This window comes from Cervus elaphus, chromosome 22 (assembly GCF_910594005.1).
Source record: "Cervus elaphus chromosome 22, mCerEla1.1, whole genome shotgun sequence".
Lineage (NCBI taxonomy): Eukaryota > Metazoa > Chordata > Mammalia > Artiodactyla > Cervidae > Cervus > Cervus elaphus.
In genome coordinates, this window is record NC_057836.1 from 38,936,740 (window position 1) to 38,959,418 (window position 22,679).

The window sequence follows — 22,679 nt, forward strand, 5'->3', positions numbered from 1 at the left end:
TGTATGCAGTTTTTCGTTTAGATCCATTTTTGAAATTGCTATTTGTAGTTTCGGTTGTTAAGTCCATAGCTTCAGAAAACAATGGACTAACTAAAATGAGAATTAAACTCCAAACTTGGTTTAGCACCATATGTTAACCGGCAGGCAAAAATGTCATTAATCAGGATATCATTTATCCTCATTGTACCATTTACGGTACTGTTCTCTGGAGAGGAGAATCTGTTTTGTCTGCATTGGCAAAATTTGCTAGTATTCTGAAAGAATCTCTTCCAATTAACTAAGACTTTGATGGCCAACTGCAGGGGCTTTGGGTGACTTATAAAGTGCAAAATAGGAACTTTACCGTTTGTACCACTCTTCAGCCACACCGTTGTCTCCCAATGACCTGTAGAGTCTTCCCAGGTTCACCATGGCCACGTGATGGCTTGGGCTAAGTTTGATGGCTTGCTGGTAATGGGCCACTGCCTTCTCTGGAAAGCCTGCAACCAGTGGTAGGTTGGTAAGAGCAGATCATGCCTTAGTTATAAAACAGACCAACCCTTTTTCTTTCTTTTTAACATGTGAACTCTTTAATTTCTCTTCTGGTGATGATCATTTTTCTTACAGCCATACCCTCAATTATTCAGTTTGTAAATTAGCACACATTTTGGCTTCTTGCCCCCACCTAACTTTGGACCATTTCATCATTCGTTTTCACTTAAAACCTCTTTCTTTTATTAAATATATTATTTTTATCAAAGTGTTTCTGGCTATTGCTGTAGCTGATAGGATGTTTTGAAATTATCAGTGATTGTTATTTACACAAGCTACTGTTGCTTCTCATTATATTCAAAGTAGAATGTGCTATTATAGAAAGAAAACTGTCCTGAAGCAACTTCTAAGGGTCTACCACAATTATTCTACTGCAACCTAGTAACTGAGACATTCCTTTAAATAAGCAGGCAGCTGCTGTATTTTGAAAATATCTTTTTAAATAGTATGTTTTTGTTTAGATGGTATTTATTGAATGGGATTTTAATAATAATAATACCAACTTGCATTTGTCCAATGCATTGTATATTTTAAAACCTTTTAGTGAAATAACCTCATATGATTTTTGCAGATGTTTTGATCCTATTTAGCTGCCTTTTGATAGCACTTAGTTCCCTCTTGGGATTTAAATGATATTAAAAAATATTATCACTTTACAGATATAGATGCAGACATGCAAAGACATTAAGAAACTCAACAAAAATCCCAGGGCAAGTGAGGATAAAGGCCAGAACTAGAACCAAGTCTCTCCAGTATGATGAGATTCCCCAAAGAAGCTTCCTCGTGAAATTATATGTAAGTGAATGAATTGTGGAATAGTCTAAAGTTCTACATGGTGTGTTTACCTGCACAGACATCTCCTCAAGTCTATCTTCTTTGAATGCAAGTTTGACCGGGAGGTGCCAAAAAAAACCTCTGCATGTGTAAGGGTCTATGTATAGGTCACAGGTGAGAGGGAGAATAATACCAGTACAAAAGCATGAATACAGTGGGAGTGTGGAAAGGTATACAGTGGTTAGTGAGATTTGGGGGTTGGGAGTTGGGGTGGGATATTTTGTTGTTGAAGTAGAAGGAAGAGGGCTAGATCAGGCCAACAGGAGGTCTCTTCCTTTTTTGTAAAATTTTTTATACCTAATTTACTATTATGTTGCTAATGAACCAGCAGGTGGCACCATGAAACAATTTTGAAACAGTTTTACATGCAAAAATACGGGATGTTTCCTAGGTATATCAGAATGTAAATTTATGTCCTATGGAACAGAAGAGCTTCAAATATCCTAGAAAATAAAAACCCTCTTGAGCATTTCATATCGACAAAATAATTAAAATTGAATTTGATTGCAGGGAAGGTAGTCTAATAGTTAATGAGAACAAAGTGGTGTTTTTGTATTAAATTCAAGTATCTTTTCATCCTTTCTAAGTATTCAACACATGCCAACAGTATGTGGGAGTGCAAATCATAAAGACAGCAGAATCCCTGCCCAGTAAAGTTTTACATTAAATGAGATAAAGCAAGTATATTTTATATAGCACCTGTTCTATAAGAGTATATCAATTATAATGGAACAGTTCCTTAGTATCACATAAGGAATGATGAAATAATTCTGGAGACTTTTAAATCAGCTGTAGAAAAGTATTTACCATCTGCCTGTAAATTGATTCAGAGGCAGTTTCTGCATCATTGTAGAGAACAGTTCATCATTATAGATTTATAAACTTGTATAAATGCTATTCAAAGGAGACAGCTACTCATTAAATCATCAAAGCCACTTTTTGGCCACCTGGGAAGTTTCCCTGAATGATCTGATTATAAGAACTGGGCAGATTTTACCGAACTGAGACTGAAGATTTAGGAAACTGACAGCAAGTACAATGGGACTGTCAGTGTGAGTTTCCTGCCAAACCCGATGAGTTCTACTTTTGAAGCATTATTTGGGTGGATTGCTACTTCGCTTGTTAGATAGTATTATCTCATCTTAACAGGTTCTCTTTAATCTCACCAGTATCAACTAGGAAAACTCCATAGTTGTTGTGTAAGTCTGAGCTGTCTGGGCATTTCTTTATTCCAGCCAGGTATATTTCCTCAGCTTCTTTAAATCTCTCCTTTAAAAAAGAACAAAGAAAAATACATAAGAGAGTTTTTTTTTTCCTTTTAAATCAGCAATACACTGAATAACAGAAGTGGGAAAAGCAGAAAATAACTTACTGAACATCTGCTATGCAATGGGCACCAAGATCAAACACTACTTACTTTGAGTTAAAGTCAGTGCCAACTGCACGGATATCAATGATATACTTGTGTTTAGTCCCTTCAGCACAAACCAGCTGTTTACTAAGAAGCAACATCTGAAAGGATTTGCCCTACAGAAAAAGCCTCAAAGTGGATGTCTGAATGGGATGCCTTCCATTCCAGCAACTGTCTGGATGAAAACAGGTGATCCATTCATACAGGAATGTCTCCCGAGGTGGGTGATCTTACTGGGAGACAGGGTGGTGGTGGTTATTCAGTAGCCAAGTTGTGTCTGACTCTTTGTGACCCCATGGGCTGCAGCACGCCAGGCTTTCCTGTCCTCCACCATCTCCCGAATTTTGCTCAAGCTCATGGGAGGCCTGGCTATTTGTCCAACAGCTGCATTTGCATGGCTAGCTCTCCTACCTATGCTGTCTGATTTGGGGGGAGATATTTTAGAAGGAAGTGGGTGTGGGGGTTGATGCTGATTATGGGAGGGCTTTGCCTGTCCTTTTCTTTTTTAAATATTTCTATAGCTTACCAAACCATTTGTTACTTCCCTTATTACCCTCCACTTTCCATCTCTAAGCTGCATCCTTCCAATAGGAATACAGGCTCCCTCAAAGGCATACCTCCAACTCCTCCCTTTGTGGCAAGGCCCACATCAATTGCCACAGTTTCAACGGATCTTCTTCCAGCTGCTTTGGTTTTCTACTCTAATGATCCACTTTAACACACTTCAATAATTCTGAATTAGCTTTTAGGCACATTTTCCACGACCATCTGAGATTGTCATGTCACACTTTCTTTTACAATATAGAAGGTAATGGATAATTAATGACTCAAAGCCACTCAGGTTCTAACAATAACTCACAAGTAAACCACTTCCTAGTACTGCTATGAACGTCAGGTGAAAGGCAATGGTTTGGCATAAAACACAGAGCAACTGTTCCTTTCGTGTGCTCTGATCATGGACACTGTCCATAATTTTATCAGAAGTTACTACTACTAAGCATTCAAACAGACACAGGAAAAGGGAATGGACAGCACCATTTTTCTCAGACATGACACCTTAAGCTTATGAGTAAAAATGCCCTAAGTACTGAACAAGAAGTCAAGAAGTCTAAATCTGATTTGACACAGAAAGGCAAAGACACTTAACTCTCGGTAGAATGACCAATGCCATCTCGCTTAATCTACATACTTAAGTACCATCTAGGGAACAAAGTAAGGTTGAAATTTGGCAAATTTCTCTTATTTCAACTGCCAATCCATAGTCCAGCAAAAATAGATTTCCATGTTTCTAAAAATGTGTTTTCTAATTGCTAAACTCAAAAGAATCATCAAACTAAAACAAAAAAAACTCAAAGATGAATGAAAAATCTCAAGCTATCTCTTTTAAATCTATTGAAGAAAAGAACTTAATGAAGATATCATCCACTGTGTGTGTGCATTTAAGTCACTTCAGTCGTGTCTGACTCTTTGTCACCCTATGGAATTAGCCCGCCAGGCTCCTCTGTTCATGGGATTCTCCAGGCGAGAATACTGGAGTGGGTTGCCATGCCCTTCTCCAGGGACCTTCCTGACCCAGGGGTCGAACCTTCATGTCTTAAATCTCCTGCATTGGTAGGTGGGTTCTTTACCACTAGTGCCACCTGGGAAGGCCCATCACCCACTGAACGTCTCACAAATTGGTGAGTGTACATGTGTGGGTATTAAATGGAGACAGGTAAGTCACAAAATACATAAGATCCCAGTTGAGTTAATAAGAGAGTAGTATCAGATATTTATTCATTTGCCCATTCATTCAGCACATGTTTTCAGTAATTGATAAAGAAAGCATAGCATAGTGATTAAGAACTGGGCTGCCATATGGAGGTTCCTCAAAAAAGCTAAAAATAGAGTTGCCATATGATACAGCAATCCCACTCCTGTGCATATATCCAAACAAAGTATAATTTAAAAAGATACATGCACCCCTACATTCATAGCAGCACTATTTACAATAGTCAAGACATGGAAAAACCTAAATGTCCATTGACGGATGAATGAATAGAGAAGATGTGGTATATTTACACAGTGAAATATTACTCAGCTATCAAAACAAATGAAATAACACCATAATACCATTTGCAGCAATGTGGGTGGACCTGGAGATTATCATACCAAGCAAAGTAAGTCAGAAAGAGAAAGACAAATGCCATATGACATCACGATGGTATGTGGGATATAAAATAAAACACAAATGAGCATAACTACAAAAAAGAAACAGACTCACAGACATTGAGAACAGACTTTCGGTGGCCAAGGCAGGGGGAGGTGGGTAGGGGAGGAGAGGAGGGAAGGAATGGGAGTTTGGGATGGATAAACAACAAGGTCCTACTGTATAGCACAAAGAACTATATTCAATATCCCATGATAAACCAGAATGGAAAAGAATATAAAAATGAAAATGTTTTATATATATATATATATATATAATATATGTTATATATATATATATAAAAGTTTTATATATATATATATATATATAGGCTTCCCAGGGGGTGCTAGTGGTAAAGAACCCACCTGCTAATGCAGAAGACATAAGAAACATGGATTTGATCCCTGGGTCGGGAATATTCCCTGGAGGAGGGCAACCCACTCCAGTATTCTTGCCTGGGGAATCCCATGGACAGAGGAGCCTGGTGAGCTACAGTCCATAGGGTTGCAAAGAGTTGGAGATGACTGAAATGACCTAGCACACGTGCGCACGCACACACACACACACACACACACACACATATGACTGAATCACTGTGCTATACAGCAGAAATTAACACAACACTGTAAATCAACTGGACATCAATAAAATTAGAAAAAAGAATTGGGCTGTCAGTGCTTGGCACATGGATTGGAATCCCAACCCCACCATTTACTGTCCCTATGACTTTACTTCCCCTAGGTGTTGCCAAGTGTTAAGGAATAACCTATTTCAGGAGGTTGTTCTGAAGATCAAGTGGATTAAAACAGTTGAAGCCCTCAGGACAATGCCTAGCATGCTTAGTCATGTTAGCCTCTACCCTTATTACTACTACTAGGAGTAGTATTTGTTGAGCACATTTAAATACAAAGATGACATTAGTATCAAACACCGACACTGGCCAAAACCCAAGAAAATCAAGATTTTAAAGAAATGGTTACCCAGGTTCAGATTAGCCAGGTCACTGTTTCTCTGGTTGCCTCTAAGAAATTGTTTACTGACCTCTGTATCAGAGATGATTTAAAAAAATTAAAAGGAAGAACATTCAAGTTACTTATTTTTTCTCATATAGGGTTAACTAAAGAGCTTGGATGGGAAATGCCACGTGGACAGGGTTGTGACACCTGATACGGCCACAGTAATGATGCCAGGGAACCTGGACTCAAGAGCACTGCACTTACCTCTTTACCACACTGCTCACATTGAATTGTATTCGGTAGTTTCATTGTCTTTGAGCTCCTTAAATAGACACATTTTGTTTCATTCCTCCCCATGTCTTGGGCATCTGTCTCCCAGGGGTATAAGTAGTAGCACCACCCACGTGTCAAGTATATAGAGGAGACAGAAGAGTGGGTAATAGACAATCCTACCCTCACAGACAAGACAGTGAGATTTGGGCAAGAGGGAGACACTGTGATGGCTGGTAACAGTGTCACAAAAGCAAGGCGCTTGGGAAGCAAACAGGAGTGACACCCAGACTGGTGTTTAATAGATTCTCTACACCTGCCAAGATTCAAATGCCGGGAAATGCAGGTTACCATTAACCCCAGCAATTGTATAATATGAAAATATGCTTGAAAAAAATCTGTGCTATTTGAGATCTTAAAAATATCCTTATAACTAAACTGTGAGAGAGTTGAAAGATATTTTTCCTGAAAGGAATAAAATTGATGTCCTCGTATTCTAAGTTGCTGAAGTCAAATACAAGAGCTTTCAAGTGCAATTACTGCTGTGCCTGATTTAATTTTACTTTTCCCCCATATTCCTGGCTGCTCCAAAAAGGCAAAGAGATCACCTTTTTCATCTAAAAATCCATTTTTGGATTTATGAGCTGGGTCTCCACTAGAAATGCAATTTTCAAAGTCCAAAGAAGTAATGCGATTTAAAAGACCATCCATGTCTAGAGCAAGTAATCACATTCCTGTGCCTTTGGTATCCCCAAGGGCAGCCTCCAGACTCGGGTTCAATGAAAAATGCTTTCAATATCTGTCTTTCTCGTCCTTTCACTTAACTGTAAATTTCAAAGAATGATTAACTCCACTTATTAAAAAAACGTAAAGGAACCACCAGTGCAGGAGAAAAATGCTTTCTAGGTATTTATTTAAAACAAATTTCACCTTCTCTGGAAGGGCAGTGCATTTATCTTCAAAAGCAGTATTCTTAATCCCTCAAGTTCAATTTCATTTACCTCATCTGGCTAGATGTCCTGACCTAAGCTGATCACGCCCAGTCTCTACTGACTTGTGAGAGCCAGAGGAAATGAATATAAGCTATTTCTAGGACAACTTTAATTAAAAATGTTTGTGACCTGGAGAATAGTTCTGACAAATAATACGGCCACCAGAGTCCCCAGCCAACCGCCGTCTCAGCATGAAGTCAGCCTTCGAGGACAGTGGTTAAAAATGGGCAGCTTGCAGCCATGGGCCCCACTCCAAGGCTCAAAAGAATTTTCAGTGGGGTGGAAATAGAAGGGCCCGGGGGAGAGATAAAATACTGTCAACATCTCCATGTTGTACCTGCTGTAATTACCAACATAGCATGCTTTTTACCTCAAGGAAAGGAAAGTGAGAAGTAGATGTGAAAATGGGCCTTTTGTCATTTACTCTCTTGGGCCAACTGATACGTCTAGAAAAGATTTCTTATAGTTCAGACTGCAGCAACCAGGAGGGCAAATGGACATGGGCTCAATGCAGCTATCTTCAAACTTCTGGTTTGCACTCTAAAACTTACTGAGGACCCCAAAGAGCTTTGTTTATATGATATACATTTATGAACATTTACCACAACAGAAATGAAGCAGAGATGTTTCTTTAATAAACTGATAATAACCTATATTTACTTAAAATAATAAACCAACATAACACATTCATAAGAAAATATATTTTTCCAAAGCAAAAGCAAAAAAAAAAACTAGTGAGAACACTGGTATTATTTTCTACTTTTGCAAGTATTTTATTTTTATTTTATTTTTTAAATTTAATTTAATTTTTTTTCATTTATTTTTATTAGTTGGAGGCTAATTACTTTACAGTATTGTAGTGGTTTTTGCCATACACTGACATGAATCAGCCATGGATTTACATGTGTTCCCCATCCTAATCCCCTCTCCCACCTCCCTCTCCATCCCATCCCTCTGGGTCTTCCCAGTGCACCAGCCCCGAGCACTTGTCTCATGCATCCAACCTGGGCTGGTGATCTGTTTCACCCTTGATAGTATACTTGTTTCAATGCTGTTCTCTCAGAACATCCCACCCTCGCCTTCTCCCATAGAGTCCCAAAGTCTGTTCTGTACATCTGTGTCTCTTTTTCTGTTTTGCATATAGGGTTATCGTTACCATCTTTCTAAATTCCATATATATGTGTTAGTATGCTGTAATGATCTTTATCTTTCTGGCTTACTTCACTCTGTATAATGGGCTCCAGTTTCATCCATCTCATTAGAACTGATTCAAACCAAGTATTTTAAATATCTGGATTGATAGAAGCTGAGTTCTTATATCCACTTTTATACTAATCTATTTCTGTATGTTTTTTAGCTGAAGTATGTGAAGGAATGTGGTCTCACACAGACATTCAGTTGGAAAGGGGAGAATATTTTCATATTCTTTTCATGACTGTGAATACATCATGTAGCTTATAAAAAACTACTGTACACTCGAGAAAGAATGAGAGTAAAAAAGGCAAATTACCTGTGACTATTATAAACACTGCACAAACCTTCTTGGACCGCAGGGGGCCTAGTCAACCCTTTGTGAACAGCTGCTTAATGAATGGCCTGTAACATGTTCTTACTGCATGGCAGGTGTAGGGTGTGATGTTCCAAAGTGGTGAAGGACCTACAGAGATGGAGCGGGAAGGCTGTGTGCTCTGACATCACGGCCATGCGTCTGGCCTGCTTCCCAGTACTTTGACTCTGACCGATGATGTGAGCACAGAGACCTGTCAGGGATCTCCCCATTAGCCAAATGACTATTTACCATTACAAGCCTGGCAAGTGTAGGACCACTCGACATTTAAATTCAGGTCAGTGACTTCTCCAAGCATCTCTTTAAGATGCAATGGCTCAGAACATAAAGCAGAGATGCCTCTCTTCTCGCCCTCTCCTTTGCTTTTACTTTCTTTATAAAACAGTTCTTCCCCCATCAGTCACTGACATAGACGTTTATGAGAAAGGTGCTGCCAACATTTTGATGTCTAATACTCTTTCTCATTTGACTGAAATGAATCAATTAACTTGGCATTCCTCCTCACCAAGAAGTTTAGGTATTTCTAATCCTCAATTTTCTCCTCACCCAGCAGACTGTGATCAATATTACCCTGTGAATTTAAGAAAGAAATGATCACTTTAAAGAGGAAATGCCAAGAATCATAAAAGCTAAAGAGAAAGTATGACAAATGTAAGTGACAGTGTGTAACAGTTGAGAGACCAGGAAAAGGGTGGCCAAAGAAACCACCCCCCCCAAAAAAAGAGACCAGGAAGAGTGGAAGGGGGGCTACGTGTTCATGGAACCACAGCTTTCTCCATTTCCAAACTGTTCTGTTCTTTTGTCCTCATTCTACGCACTTCCAGGCACACGACTTTGCTCCCCTAAGAGGAAGGAATCACACTGTGACCCACCCCACACAGCCCTCACCTGATCTAATTTCTGTAGCCAGAAAGTTTTTCTAATGATTTTTTATCTCGTTGATATCCATATGTTCTTAAGGTACCAGGCTGAATTTCACTCTTTGGCCAGTGACCCTCTCCCCAAACACCCACTCTCACATGAGATCAGGTCCCTATGACACTCTCACACATTTGTCACAACTGGGTGAGGTGTTGGGCAGAGGGTGGTAATTATTCCCCTAAGAGTATTCTCCCCTTTTAGACTCTATGTGTCAAGGCCCATACCTTGCAACTTCTTCTAATACTTGGTGATACTTAAGTGCTCAATAAATAAGTGTTGAATACTTAAATTGATAAATTATTATGTTAGGGTTCAGCTCAAGGTGACCTGACCATACATGCAATGGTATATGTGCCTGAATCTGCCCCAAAGATGACACTTGTCAAACAAGAGAAATTGACCTTATTTTTGATCTATACTTCTAATTTATATTTTATTGTTCCAATTTTCTTTCCATTCTTGTATCAGTTAAAGTCATATCCCCAGACACTTAAAGAAACATATTTTATGTGTTATCAAATTAATTAATTGAGTTTTTTCATAGTCTGGCAATAATTTACAGTGATAATGTTATAATTTACAGGATGATAATGTTAACTTTATTTCCTTTACTGCTGTGTAATGCAAGCTATATAATCTATGGCAAGAGGAGGCTGGTTAAAAATGATGGTGGGCTTGTAAATGTTTACAACCTTATCTGTGAAGCTGGAGTATAGACAGTTCTGAATGCTAATGGAGAACCAAAAGAGACTAGTAAGTCAGAGACCACCCAGACTTTGAATCTACGAGTTTATTTTCTATTCTGTTTTCTTGACTTCTGTGCTGCAGTAGATGCAGAGTGGCAACTTTCTTCTGCATTCTTTTATGTATTTAATGTCTGGACAACCCACCCTGCGGGGTTTCCCCTATCATTTTTCCTCTCCTTTTCCACATGGATACTTGTATACCTAACCTCATTAACTACAGCCTATTGCCACAGTCCAATCATGGGACCCCAGCATCATAGGCTGAAAGCAGTAGGAGAGGAGTCAAGTTACAGGCTCCAGTCTTGGTCCTGACACTAGTTATCTGTATGACCTTGAGCAAACTTAATTCTGTGCACCTCATATTTCTATCTGCAAAATGAGGAGGTCCTGATGCTGAGAGGGACTGGGGGCAGGAGGAGAAGGGGACGACAGAGGATGAGATGGCTGGATGGCATCACTGACTTGATGGACATGAGTTTGAGTAAACTCCGGGAGTTGGTGATGGACAGGAAGGCCTGCATGCTGCAATTCATGGGGTCGCAAGGAGTCGGACACGACTGAGTGACTGAACTGAACTGAATTGAACAGTTCTTTAAGGTTCCCCTTCACACACTGTTCTCCCATTTTCTCCTAAGAGAAATTAGCTAGCCATAGTATAGATGCATTTACTTGAAGTCCTAAAGTCCTTGAAGTTCTATCTTTCCAGTCCTGATCTCTTGCACTGGCACCTGTCCACATGTTATTTCCATTTAAATGTTCCACTAACATTCAAGACAGGGGTTACAGACTGCTGGTGGCATACTGTATTAGTACCATTCTTTTAGAAACCAACTTAGTAATGCATCTCAAGAGTCATGAAATATGCAGATACACTTTGATATGGGAATACTTCTGGAAATCTATCATTAGGAAATGATCCAAAATACTGGATCATAAAGAAGAAAAACTCACACACACATACACACAGACACGCACAAGAACCTGAATGACCAACAGTTAAGGTATTATCATATAAATTATAATTCATCATTTCATAAACTAGTAAGTAGGTATTAAAATGGTATTTATGAAGATCACTTAACAGTATGAAAATATGTATAATATTATATATAACAATGGCAAGTCAAAAGAACAGGATATAAACTATATGTGACTATTAAATATGAAAACAAAAAATGCTAACTTGAAAAGATATTTCCACTTGTATGTTCATTGCAACATTATTTACAATAGCCAAGTTACACAAAGTGTCCATTGATGGATAAATGGATAAATAAATGTGACACATATACACACACATATATGCACACACACAGTGGAATATTATTCAGTCAAAAAAAGAACAAAATCTTGCCATTTGCAATAACATAGATAGAACTTAAGGACATTATGCTAACTGAAATAAGTCAGAGAAAGACAAATATTATATAATCTCACTATAAAGAACCCTCCAAAAAATAGAAGCATGAATCATATTCCATGACTTCAGAATATACTACATAGCTGCAGTAATCAGAACAGTATGGTCCTGGCACAAAAACAGTCACACAGGTCAATGGAACAGATAGAGAGTTCATAAATAAACCTACGCACTTACGATCAATTAATCTACAACAAAGTAGGCAAGAATATACAGTGAAGAAAAACAACCTCTTCAATAAGTGTTGCTGGGAAAACTAGACAGCTACATATAAAAGAATGAAATTAGAACATTCTCTAACATGTACAAAAATAAACTCAAAATGGGTAAGACCTAAATATAAGACCACAAATCATAAAACTCCAGAGGAAATATAGTCAGCACACTCTGATATAAATCATAGCGGTATTTTTTTGGATTTGTGTCCTACAGCAAAGGAAATAGAAGCAAAAATAACCAAAGGTAACCTAATTAAGCTTAAAAGCTTTTGCATGGCAAAAGAAACCACTGACAAAACAAAAAGACAGCCTTCTGAATGGGAGAAAATATTTGCAAATGATATGATTGATAAGGAGTTAATTTCTAAAATATATAAAGAGTTCATAGAACTCAATATCAAAACAAATGAACAAAAACCTAATTGAAAAATAGGCAGAAGACCTAAATAGATATTCTTCCAAAGAGGAGACACAGATGGCCAATAGACACATGAAAAGATGCTCAGTATCACTAATCATCAGGGAAGTGCAAATCAAAACCATGAGATATCACCTCACACCCATCAGGATGGCTATCAAAAAAAAAAAAGAGCCCAACTATATGTAAAATAGATAAACAATAAGGACCTACTGTATAGCACAGGGAACTATACTCAATAGGTTGTAATAACCTACATGGAAAAAGAATCTAAAAAAGATTGATGCAGCTACTGTGAAAAACAGTCTAGTGGTTTCTCAAAAACTAAAAATAGAACTATCATATGACCCAGCAATTTGATTCCTGATTATATATACAAAAAACCCCAAAACACTATCTTGAGAAGATACATGCACTCTAATATCATAGTAGCATTATTTCCAACAGCCAAGATATGGACTCAATCTAAGAGCCTATCAACCAATAAATGGATAAATAATATATCATATTAATATATCTACATCTATATCTATCTATCTAGCTATAGAAATGGAATACCACACAGTCATACAAAAGAATGAAATTTTGCCATTTGCAACAACATAGAGGGTATTATGTTAAGTGAAATAAATCAGAGAAAGACAAGTACTGTATGACATCACTTATATGTGGAATTGGGCTTCCCTAGTGGCTCAGATGGCAAAGAATCTGCTTGCAATGAAGGAGACTTGGGCTCAATTCCTGGGTAGGGAAGATCTCGTGGAGTGGGAATGGCTACCCACTCCAGTTCTTGCCTTGAGAATTCCATGGACAGAGAAGCCTGGTGGGTTGCAGTCCATGGGGTTGCAAAGAGTCGGACATGACTGAGTGACTTTCACTTCACTTTCATATGTGGAATTTCAAAAATGCAACAAACTAGTGAATATAACAAAAATGAAACAGACTCATAGATAGAACAAACCCGTGGTTATCAGTAGGGAGAAAGAAGGAGGGATGGGCAATATAGGGGCAGGGGATTAAGACATGCAAACTATTATGTATGAAATAAGTTACAAGGATATATTCCACAACACACAGAATACAGCCAATTTTTATAATAACTATAAATACACCATAATCTTTAGAATTGTGAATAAGTATACTGTATACCTGTAACATATAATATCATATATCAACTATATTTCAATTAAAAAATGTAAAAAAAAACAACCTGGCCCACCAAGATCATAGACACAGAAAATAAATTCCCAGAGGCAGGAGAAAGGGGTCTTTGCAATCCCATGGACTGTAGCCTGCCAGGCTTCTCTGTCCATGGAATTCTCCAGGCAAGAATACTGGAGTGGGCAGCTGTTCCCTCCTCCAGGAGATCTTCCCAACCCAGGAATAGAATTCAGGTCTCCTGCATTGCAGGCGGATTCTTTACCATCTGAGCCATCAGGGAAGCCCAAGAATACTGGAGTGGGTAGCTTATCCCTTCTCCAGTGGATCTTCCCAACCCAGGAATTAAACTCTTTACCAGCTGAGCTACCAGAAAAGCCCAATAATATCATATATCAACTATATTTCAATTAAAAATGTAAAAAAAAAAAAAAAACAAAACAGACCATCAAGATCATAAACACAGAGAATAGATTCCCGGAGGCAGGGGAAAGGGGTGGATAAAATCTGTGAAGGGGGTCAAAAGACACAAACTTTCAGTTATAAGGTGATTAAGTCCTACGGAGGTAATGAACAGTATGGTAACCATAGTTAATAGCACTGTCTTGCATAGGAGAGTAAATCTTAAAAGTTCTTATCACAGACAAAATATTTTGTAACTATGTACGGTGCTGAAATTATTGTGATAATCATTTTGCATTACACTGTATATTACATTGTATATCTGAAATAAATATGTTAATTATGCATGCATGCATGCTAAGTCACTTTCAGTCCAGTTCAGTTCAGTCACTTTAGTCGTGTCCAACTCTTTGCAACGCTATGGACTGTAGCCCACTAGACCCCTCTGTCCGTGGATTTCTCCAGGCAAGAATACTGGAGTGGCAAACCGGTGCTATGTAACAACCTAGAGGGGTGGGATGGGTACTTAAGATGGAGGGGACATAGGTATACCTATGATTGATTCATGTTGATGTTTGGCAGAAACCAACACAATACTGTAAAGCAATTATTCTTCAATTAAAAATATATACATTTAACAAAAACAGAAAATAACTGTAGCTAAAAGTTTAAATAAAAAAGAATATTGGAGTGGGTTGCCATGCCCTCCTTCAGGGGATCATCCCAACCCAGGGACTGAACCCGTGTTTCTTACTCTCCTGCAGGTGGGTTCTTTAGTACTACCGCCACCTGGGAAACCCCCAATATCTCAGTTATCCCTCCAGTGGAAAAAATAAATATATTAAAAAGAACTGCAGTATATTAAAAATGGTAAAATTTGTTGTCTCCAGGTATTAGGGGTGAAAGGTGAATCTTATTTTCTTTGATCTTTCCATGTTCTCCATTAGATTTCTATATTATTAGTGCAATTTCTCTGTTTCTGAAATCTTGCTTCTCCTTGGCTTCCCCAGAGCTCTCATTGGGCATATATCTTCTAAGTCCTTTAGGTGCTCTGCTCTGGAGTTTTTAATTTTCTAATATTTTTCTCTTTCAGATGTACACAGTTTCTAAGTACAAAAGGATTCTTCTTCCACAATAGAGTCTATCCATTCCCACATTATCTTCCTGAAACATGTCTCTCAACTATGCATTTTAAAGCCTTCACCAAAATACTGCCATATTTCTACAATGTTTAAAACACTTTCTTCAGACACCTAATTTTCTTCCTATTATATACCACTTTCAAATCTGTGCTCTATCACAGGCCTTAATATGCTCCTTCATATAAGGTGTTTTCACTTTACTGGCCTCCTTTACAGATTTCCTTTCTCAAATTCTCTATTATGTCCAAACAGATTTACTTGCTACCTTTAAGTTCCAACAGAATAAGGAGCACAGTGTTAGTTTCAGACAAAGTCTGAAACAGTTAATATCATTAATTTTAGGGTTTTATGTAATAGAAACATAGTCTCAAGCCAGGGAAGTATTTCTTGTCCTCCTGAAATTACTGAACTATGATTTAAGAAACCAGTTCCATTTGGGAGCCATTTTGTCATAGAGAAAATGGACAATCCAGAGCCTATGTAAAGCACATGACCAGAAGGAAAGTATTTAGAAATTAGGGTCAACTAGAAACAAGTTTATTATAGAAAAGAGTTGTTCAGAAAAATGACAAGGTGGTTGTGCTCATAAACCATGGAATATTACTCAGCCATGAAAAGGAATGCATTTGATTCAGTTCTAATGAGGTTCAAGAGGGAGGGGATATATGTATAGCTATGATTGGATTATGTTGACGTATGGCAGAAATCAACACAGTATTGTAAAGCAATTACCTTCCAATTAAGACTAAATAGATTAAAAAACCCAAAAATCTAAAAACTGTGCTCAATAAGCTATCCCTTGGGCTCAGCCCAGGGGGAGAAAATCACAGGACTGTTGATTTCAACTCCATACAGAAAAGGGTTCTCTAACACTGTGGGCTATCGCAACCACAGTGAGCATGGGCTGGGCACGTGCACATATGGTGGTCCTGGAAGATGACCAGTAAAGTGACGGAAGGGTTACCAGTGTGTTACAGGTTGACTATGGTTTGCTTTCCAGAATAAATAAAGTTGTGCTATCAAGAAATGAGTTTATTTGCTAACAAAGGATATGAGCTTGATGCTTGTGCATCTGAAGCATTCTTTTATTAAATAATTCAAGGCATGAAGGTAAGATGCTGAAAGTCAGAGAGCGAAAGCAATCCTGAGTTATGCCCAATAGCTACTCTCTTGTGAGCTCTTTCTGATGTTAAAATCAATTGCCCAAAGGAGCAGAAGAACCTTTCAATCTTTCAATTACATTCTTCAAGTTCATAGTATTTCACATTTGAATCGAGAATAAGAAAGGCTGGCAAAAGATGTGATCTTTGTACGTAAGGAAAGCTCGTGGCCATAGTCATAATTTGTTTTTTCTTAAAACTTGTTTATAACTTTAACTATGTGGCATGCAATAATGTTACATCAATTTGCCATTATGGTTCTCAAAAATTAAATTTACCACATAATTGATTTTAAATAAGGCATCTGACACTTTTAAAACATAACTGGGGAAATGTATATATGTTGTCCTTTTTAAACATATATATTAATACTATGTTTTATAGATATATATGTCTATAAAATTTGGCAACAGTAAGATATTGATGAATGGACTAAAATTTCAGTGTCACCAAACATTGTCATCATTTTTAATAAAGTAACTTTTCATGAACTTGGAGTTCACCAATTTACAAAAGGAGTGCAACTTGAAACTTTTGGATATTTACTAAGGCAAATCGCTTTTCACAATATAAACATGTTAATACTTTATTTGTATAGAAACAATAGCACTAATTGAAGTGAAGCCTTAAGTCATTCAGGAAAAAGTTCATTAGCACTTAGTTGACTTTAAAGGAGGTACTTTTAGACACTCTTAAAATGTTAGATCCGTAAGAGTTAGGGAAGGCAATTTAGAGTAGTTAACAATTTTAGATTTGGAAACTGAGGCCCATAGAGGTAGAACACTTCTCACTCAAGTTTGCACAGGTATTACTAGGAAGTGGGGTCTCGAATAGGCTACCTGATTCACTGTCAAATTCTCCTAATTTGGGGAACTGACCCCGAAGTGCATTAAGTCCAGAGATGCTGCACGTATGCTTGCCTGGCTTGTATTATACAATGAAGTATTCTGAACCCTAGAGAAGCAATATGCATACAAAGACATGGCTTTTCTTAAAGAAACGTGCAGTCTTGTGAGGAAAAATAAACCTGATAAACTGTTTACATTATATAGTTCAGATATTAATTCAAGAAATAAAAATATGTGATTGGTTTGTGAGTTGATGCATGTTCCTGAAGATTTCATAGAAGCTCCAAGGAAATCCAACTCCCCATGAGATGGGGAGCCGGGCAAGTGTTGGGGGAGGAAGTGAAAGTTGAATTGAATCTTGAAAAATGAGGATGATTTAGAAAGAGAGGAAGAAAAAATGGCATTACAAGGAGATGGATCTGTGTCAGTGTCGGTAAAGAGCTCCCCCTAAAACAACATACCTTGTTATCATTGGTATTAGGTGAGTGAAATTGTCTTTTACCTTCAGGGTAATTTTCATCAAGAAGAACAATTAAATGTTTATTCTATGTCCTGGCAAGTTGTGAAGAAAAAAAAGACGTGACTGATCTTGAAAGTGAAAGTTGCTTGGTCATGTCTAACTCTTTGTGACTCCATGGACTATACAGTCCTCAGAATTCTCCAGGCCAGAATACTGAATCCCTTCTCCAGGGGATCTTCCCAACCCAGGGATCAAACCCAGGTCTCCTGCATTAAAGGCAGATTCTTTACCAGCTGAGCCACAAAGGAAGCCCAAGAATACTGAAGTGGGTAGTCTATCCCTTCTCCAGGGGATCTTCCCGACCCAGGAATTGAAACAGGGTCTCCTGCATCGCAGGTGGATTCTTTACCAACTGAGCTACTAGGAAAGCCCGATTTTAATGCAGTGCTTTATTCATTTACAGAGAATTGAAGCAGCTTTCAAAAACAGAAAACACAAATTGAATAAAACCAACTGTTAAGGAAAATGATAAACCCAGTAAAAGCAGTACACACAGAAAAGTAGCCTATCCTGTCGAGATGGCAGTTATTTGGGGGTGGGGCCAATGGAGACAACGCTAGAATTGATTTTTTTAGCATTTGTAAGATTTTTCATGCATTAGATTAAAAAATAAAGCAAAAAACTTGTAGTTCAGGAGAAACCTAGATATTCCTAATATTGAGCCATGAGAGAAATTTTCCCTTGAGTCCTCATCCAGAAGCCACTGAACAATGTAGCAGGTGCTGGCCTCAACCCCACCCTGGTCTGCGGCTGAAAGAAGTAACTTCACCTGGCTGTTCTCACACTATCCCTCATTGCAGGGACAAGGGCATGACCCTGAGGCACAGTTCATTACTTGAAACACTCTGGCTCAGATGCCCAGCCCTACTTTAAAGCTGAGTGAAACCATGGTCATGTGCTGGACTGGAGGGCTTACATGGTCTTCAGATCATATCCATTCATCTGTGGCTCCAGTAAAGAATCCGCCTGCAATGCAAGAGACCTGGGTTTGATCCCCGGGTTCGGAAGATCCTCTGGAGAAAGGAAAGGCTACCCACGCCAGTATTCTGGCCTGAAGAATTCCATAGATTGTATAGTCCATGAGATCACAAGGAGTCGGACAAGACGGAGTGACTTTCACTTTTCATTCACTCGTATTTACTTACTGCATACAATGTGACAGACATGGGGGGAGAGTCATGAATAAAAAAGACAGCCATTCTCAAGGAGACTGGCTCACAGAAATATTCTGGTGGTGGGAGAAAGATCACAGACATAAATAAATGTATGTTAGATGGTGATGAATGCTTTGGAGAGAAATCAAAGAACGTGTGGGGCAGTGAAGGAGTTGTTTCAAAAGAGTAATCAGGGAGGAGCCAAGATGGCGGAGGAGTAGGACGGGGAGACCACTTTCTCTCCTACAAATTCATCAAAAGAATAACTGAACACAGAGCAAACTTCGCAAAACAACTTCTGATCACTAGCTGAGGTCATCAGGCGCCCAGAAAAGCAACCCATTGTCTTCAAAAGGAGGTAGGACAAAATATAAAAGATAAAAAGTGAGACAAAAGAGCTAAGGACGGAGACCCGTCCCGGGAAGGGAGTCTTAGGCGGCCTTGCTTGGGCTAGGGTCCGGGCCTGAGTGCCCTGAGGACAATCGGAGGGAGCTTCTGTGAGTTGCCAACTTGAACTGTGGGAGACCAAAAGAGAGAGAGAAAATTAACTGGCCCGAACACACTGCCGGCCGTTCGCAGAACAAAGGGACCGAGAAAGTCCAGAGAAGAGCTCGCAGGCTGCGGACCGGCCCAGCCCCGCCGGCGGCAGGAGGCAGGGGGGAGGGGAAGGTCGCGGCAAGACACAGGGCGCAGGCACCCGACTGGCGCGGGCGGGGACTGGGGCTGGGGACGCGGAGGGTAGAAGGCGCGCTAACCCGACTGGCGCCAGAGGAAACTGAAACTGGGTCCGTGGAAGGGAGTAGGCGAGCCACACCTGGGTAGAGTGCGCCCACCAAGCCCCTGGCTGCCTGGACCGCTCTGACGGGGAAGGCACAGAGAGCAGGCGCAGCTTTTCCTTCTGCGCTTTTGTGGAACACCCGAGGGCTGGAACCTCGCGCAGCGCGGGGCGCGCTCCATATAGAACAGCCGGGAGCCTGAGCAGCGCAGACGGAGAAAGCAGCGTCAGCCCCTCCCGTCGGCGCCAGTCCGTCCCCGCAGTGCCAGCCCCTCCCCACAGCACCAGCCCCTCCCCACAGAGCGACGGAACTAGCTACCTGAATAAGAGTCCACCTCCACCAGCCTGTGTCAGGGCGGAAATGAGGCTCTGACGAAACAGGCAAACAGAAGCCAAATAAACAAAGGGAACTGCTTCAGAAGGGACGGGTGCAACAGATTAAAATCCCTGTAGAAAACACCGGCTACACCGGAAGGGGCCTGTAGATATCGAGAAGTGTAAGCTGGAACGAGGAGCTATCTGAAACTGAGCCGAACCCACACTGACCGCAACAGCTCCAGAGAAACTCCTAGATATATTTTTACTTTTTTTTTTCTTTTTTTCTTTTTTCTTTTTTATTTTTTTCTCTTTTATTTTCCCTTAAAATTCCCTATTACTCCCCCATTACTCCTTAACTTTCATTTTCATAGATTTTTATGATTTTTTTTTAATTAGGGAAAAAAAATTTTTTTTTCTCTTTTTTTCTTTTTCTTTTTTTTCTTTTTTCTTCTTCTTTTTCTTTCCTTTTTCGCTTCTATTTCTATTTTTCTTTTTCTCTTATTTCTTTTAAAGTCCTCTAGTACTCCTCTACTACTCCTTAATTTTCATTTTCAATACACTATAACCTTACAAAAAAAAAAAAGAAGAGAAGCCCTATTTTTAAACCGAAGATTATTCTCTCCCAATCTTGACTCTCTGTTTTCTACCTCAGAACACCTCTATTTCCTCCTTTCCCCTTCTCTTCCCAATCCAATTCTGTGAATCTTTGTAGGTGACTGGGCTACGGAGAACACTCTGGGAACAGACAGCTGCGTAGATCTGTCTCTCTCCTCTTGAGTCCCCCTTTTTCTCCTCCTGCTCATCTCTATCTCCCTCCGCCCTCTCCTCTTCTTCATGTAACTCTGTGAACCTCTCTGGGTGTCCCTAACGGGGAAGAATCTTTTCACCATTAACCTAGAAATTTTCTTATCAGGGCTGTATAGTTGGAGAAGTCCTGAGACTACAGGAAGAATAAAACTGAAATCCAGAGGCAGGAGACTTAAGCCCAAAACCTGAGAACACCAGAAAACTCCTGACTACATGGAACTTTAAGTAATAAGTGACCGTCCAAAAGCCTCCATACCTACACTGAAACCAACCACCACCCAAGAGCCAATAAATTTTACAGCAAGACATACCACGCAAATTCTCCAGCAACACAGGAACATAGCCCTGAACGTCAACATACAGGCTGCCCAAGGTCACACCTAACACATAGACCCATCTCAAAACTCATTACCGGGCACTCCATTGCTCTCCAAAGAGAAGAAATCAAGTTCCACGCACCAGAACACTGACGCAAGCTTCCCTAACCAGGAAACCTTGACAAGCCAATCGTCTAACCCCACCCACTGGGTAAATCCTCCACAATAAAAAGGAACCACAGACCTCCAGAATACAGAAAGCCCACTCCAGACACAGCAATCTAAACAAGATGAAAAGGCAGAGAAATACCCAACAGGTAAAGGAACATGAAAAATGCCCACCAAGTCAAACAAAAGAGGAGGAGATAGGGAATCTACCTGAAAAAGAATTTAGAATAATGATAATAAAAATGATCCAAAATCTTGAAAACAAAATGGAGTTACAGATAAATAGCCTGGAAACAAAAATTGAAAAGATACAAGAAATGTTTAATAAAGACCTAGAAGAAATAAAAAAGAGTCAATTAAAAATGAATAATGCAATTAATGAGATCAAAAACACTTTGGAGAGAACCAAGAGTAGAATAACGGAGGCAGAAGATAGGATAAGTGAGGTAGAAGATAAAATGGTGGAAATAAATGAAGCAGAGAGGAAAAAAGAAAAAAGGATCAAAAGAAATGAGGACAACCTCAGGGACCTCTGGGACAATGTGAAACGCCCCAACATTCGAATCATAGGAGTTCCAGAAGAAGAAGACAAAAAGAAAGGCCATGAGAAAATACTCGAGGAGATAATAGCTGGAAACTTCCCTAAAATGGGGAAGGAAATAGCCACCCAAGTCCAAGAAACCCAGAGAGTCCCAAACAGGATAAACCCAAGGCGAAACACCCCAAGACACATATTAATCAAATTAACAAAGATCAAACACAAAGAACAAATATTAAAAGCAGCAAGGGAGAAACAACAAATAACACACAAAGGGATTCCCATAAGGATAACAGCTGATCTATCAATAGAAACCCTCCAGGCCAGAAGGGAATGGCAGGACGTACTGAAAGTAATGAAAGAGAATAACCTACAACCTAGATTACTGTATCCAGCAAGGATCTCATTCAGATATGAAGGAGAATTCAAAAGCTTTACAGATAAGCAAAAGCTGAGAGAATTCAGCACCACCAAACCAGCTCTTCAACAAATGCTAAAGGATCTTCTCTAGACAGGAAATGCAGAAAGGTTGTATAATCGTGAACCCAAAACAACAAAGTAAATGGCAACGGGACCACACCTATCAATAATTACCCTAAATGTAAATGGGTTGAATGCCCCAACCAAAAGACAGAGATTGGCTGAATGGATACAAAAACAAGACCCCTATATATGCTGTCTACAAGAGACCCACCTCAAAACAAGAGACACATACAGACTAAAAGTGAAGGGCTGGAAAAAAATATTTCATGCAAACGGAGACCAAAAGAAAGCAGGAGTCGCAATACTCATATCAGATAAAATAGACTTTCAAATAAAGGATGTGAAAAGAGACAAAGAAGGACACTACATAATGATCAAAGGATCAATCCAAGAAGAAGATATAACAATTATAAATAT

General features: G+C 39.2%; 1 protein-coding gene across 2 annotated transcripts in view; it reads right to left on the minus strand.

Moving 5' to 3' along the window:
- TMTC1 (transmembrane O-mannosyltransferase targeting cadherins 1) overlaps window positions 1-22,679 on the minus strand; it is a 298,740-nt gene that overhangs the window by 19,286 nt on the left and 256,775 nt on the right. For both annotated transcript variants that reach the window (XM_043882514.1, XM_043882513.1), the window contains 2 exons: window positions 2,532-2,634; window positions 344-479 (listed from right to left, as the gene is read on the minus strand). In XM_043882514.1, the coding sequence (XP_043738449.1) occupies window positions 344-479; window positions 2,532-2,634 (239 nt within the window). The remainder of the gene's footprint in view (window positions 1-343; window positions 480-2,531; window positions 2,635-22,679) is intronic.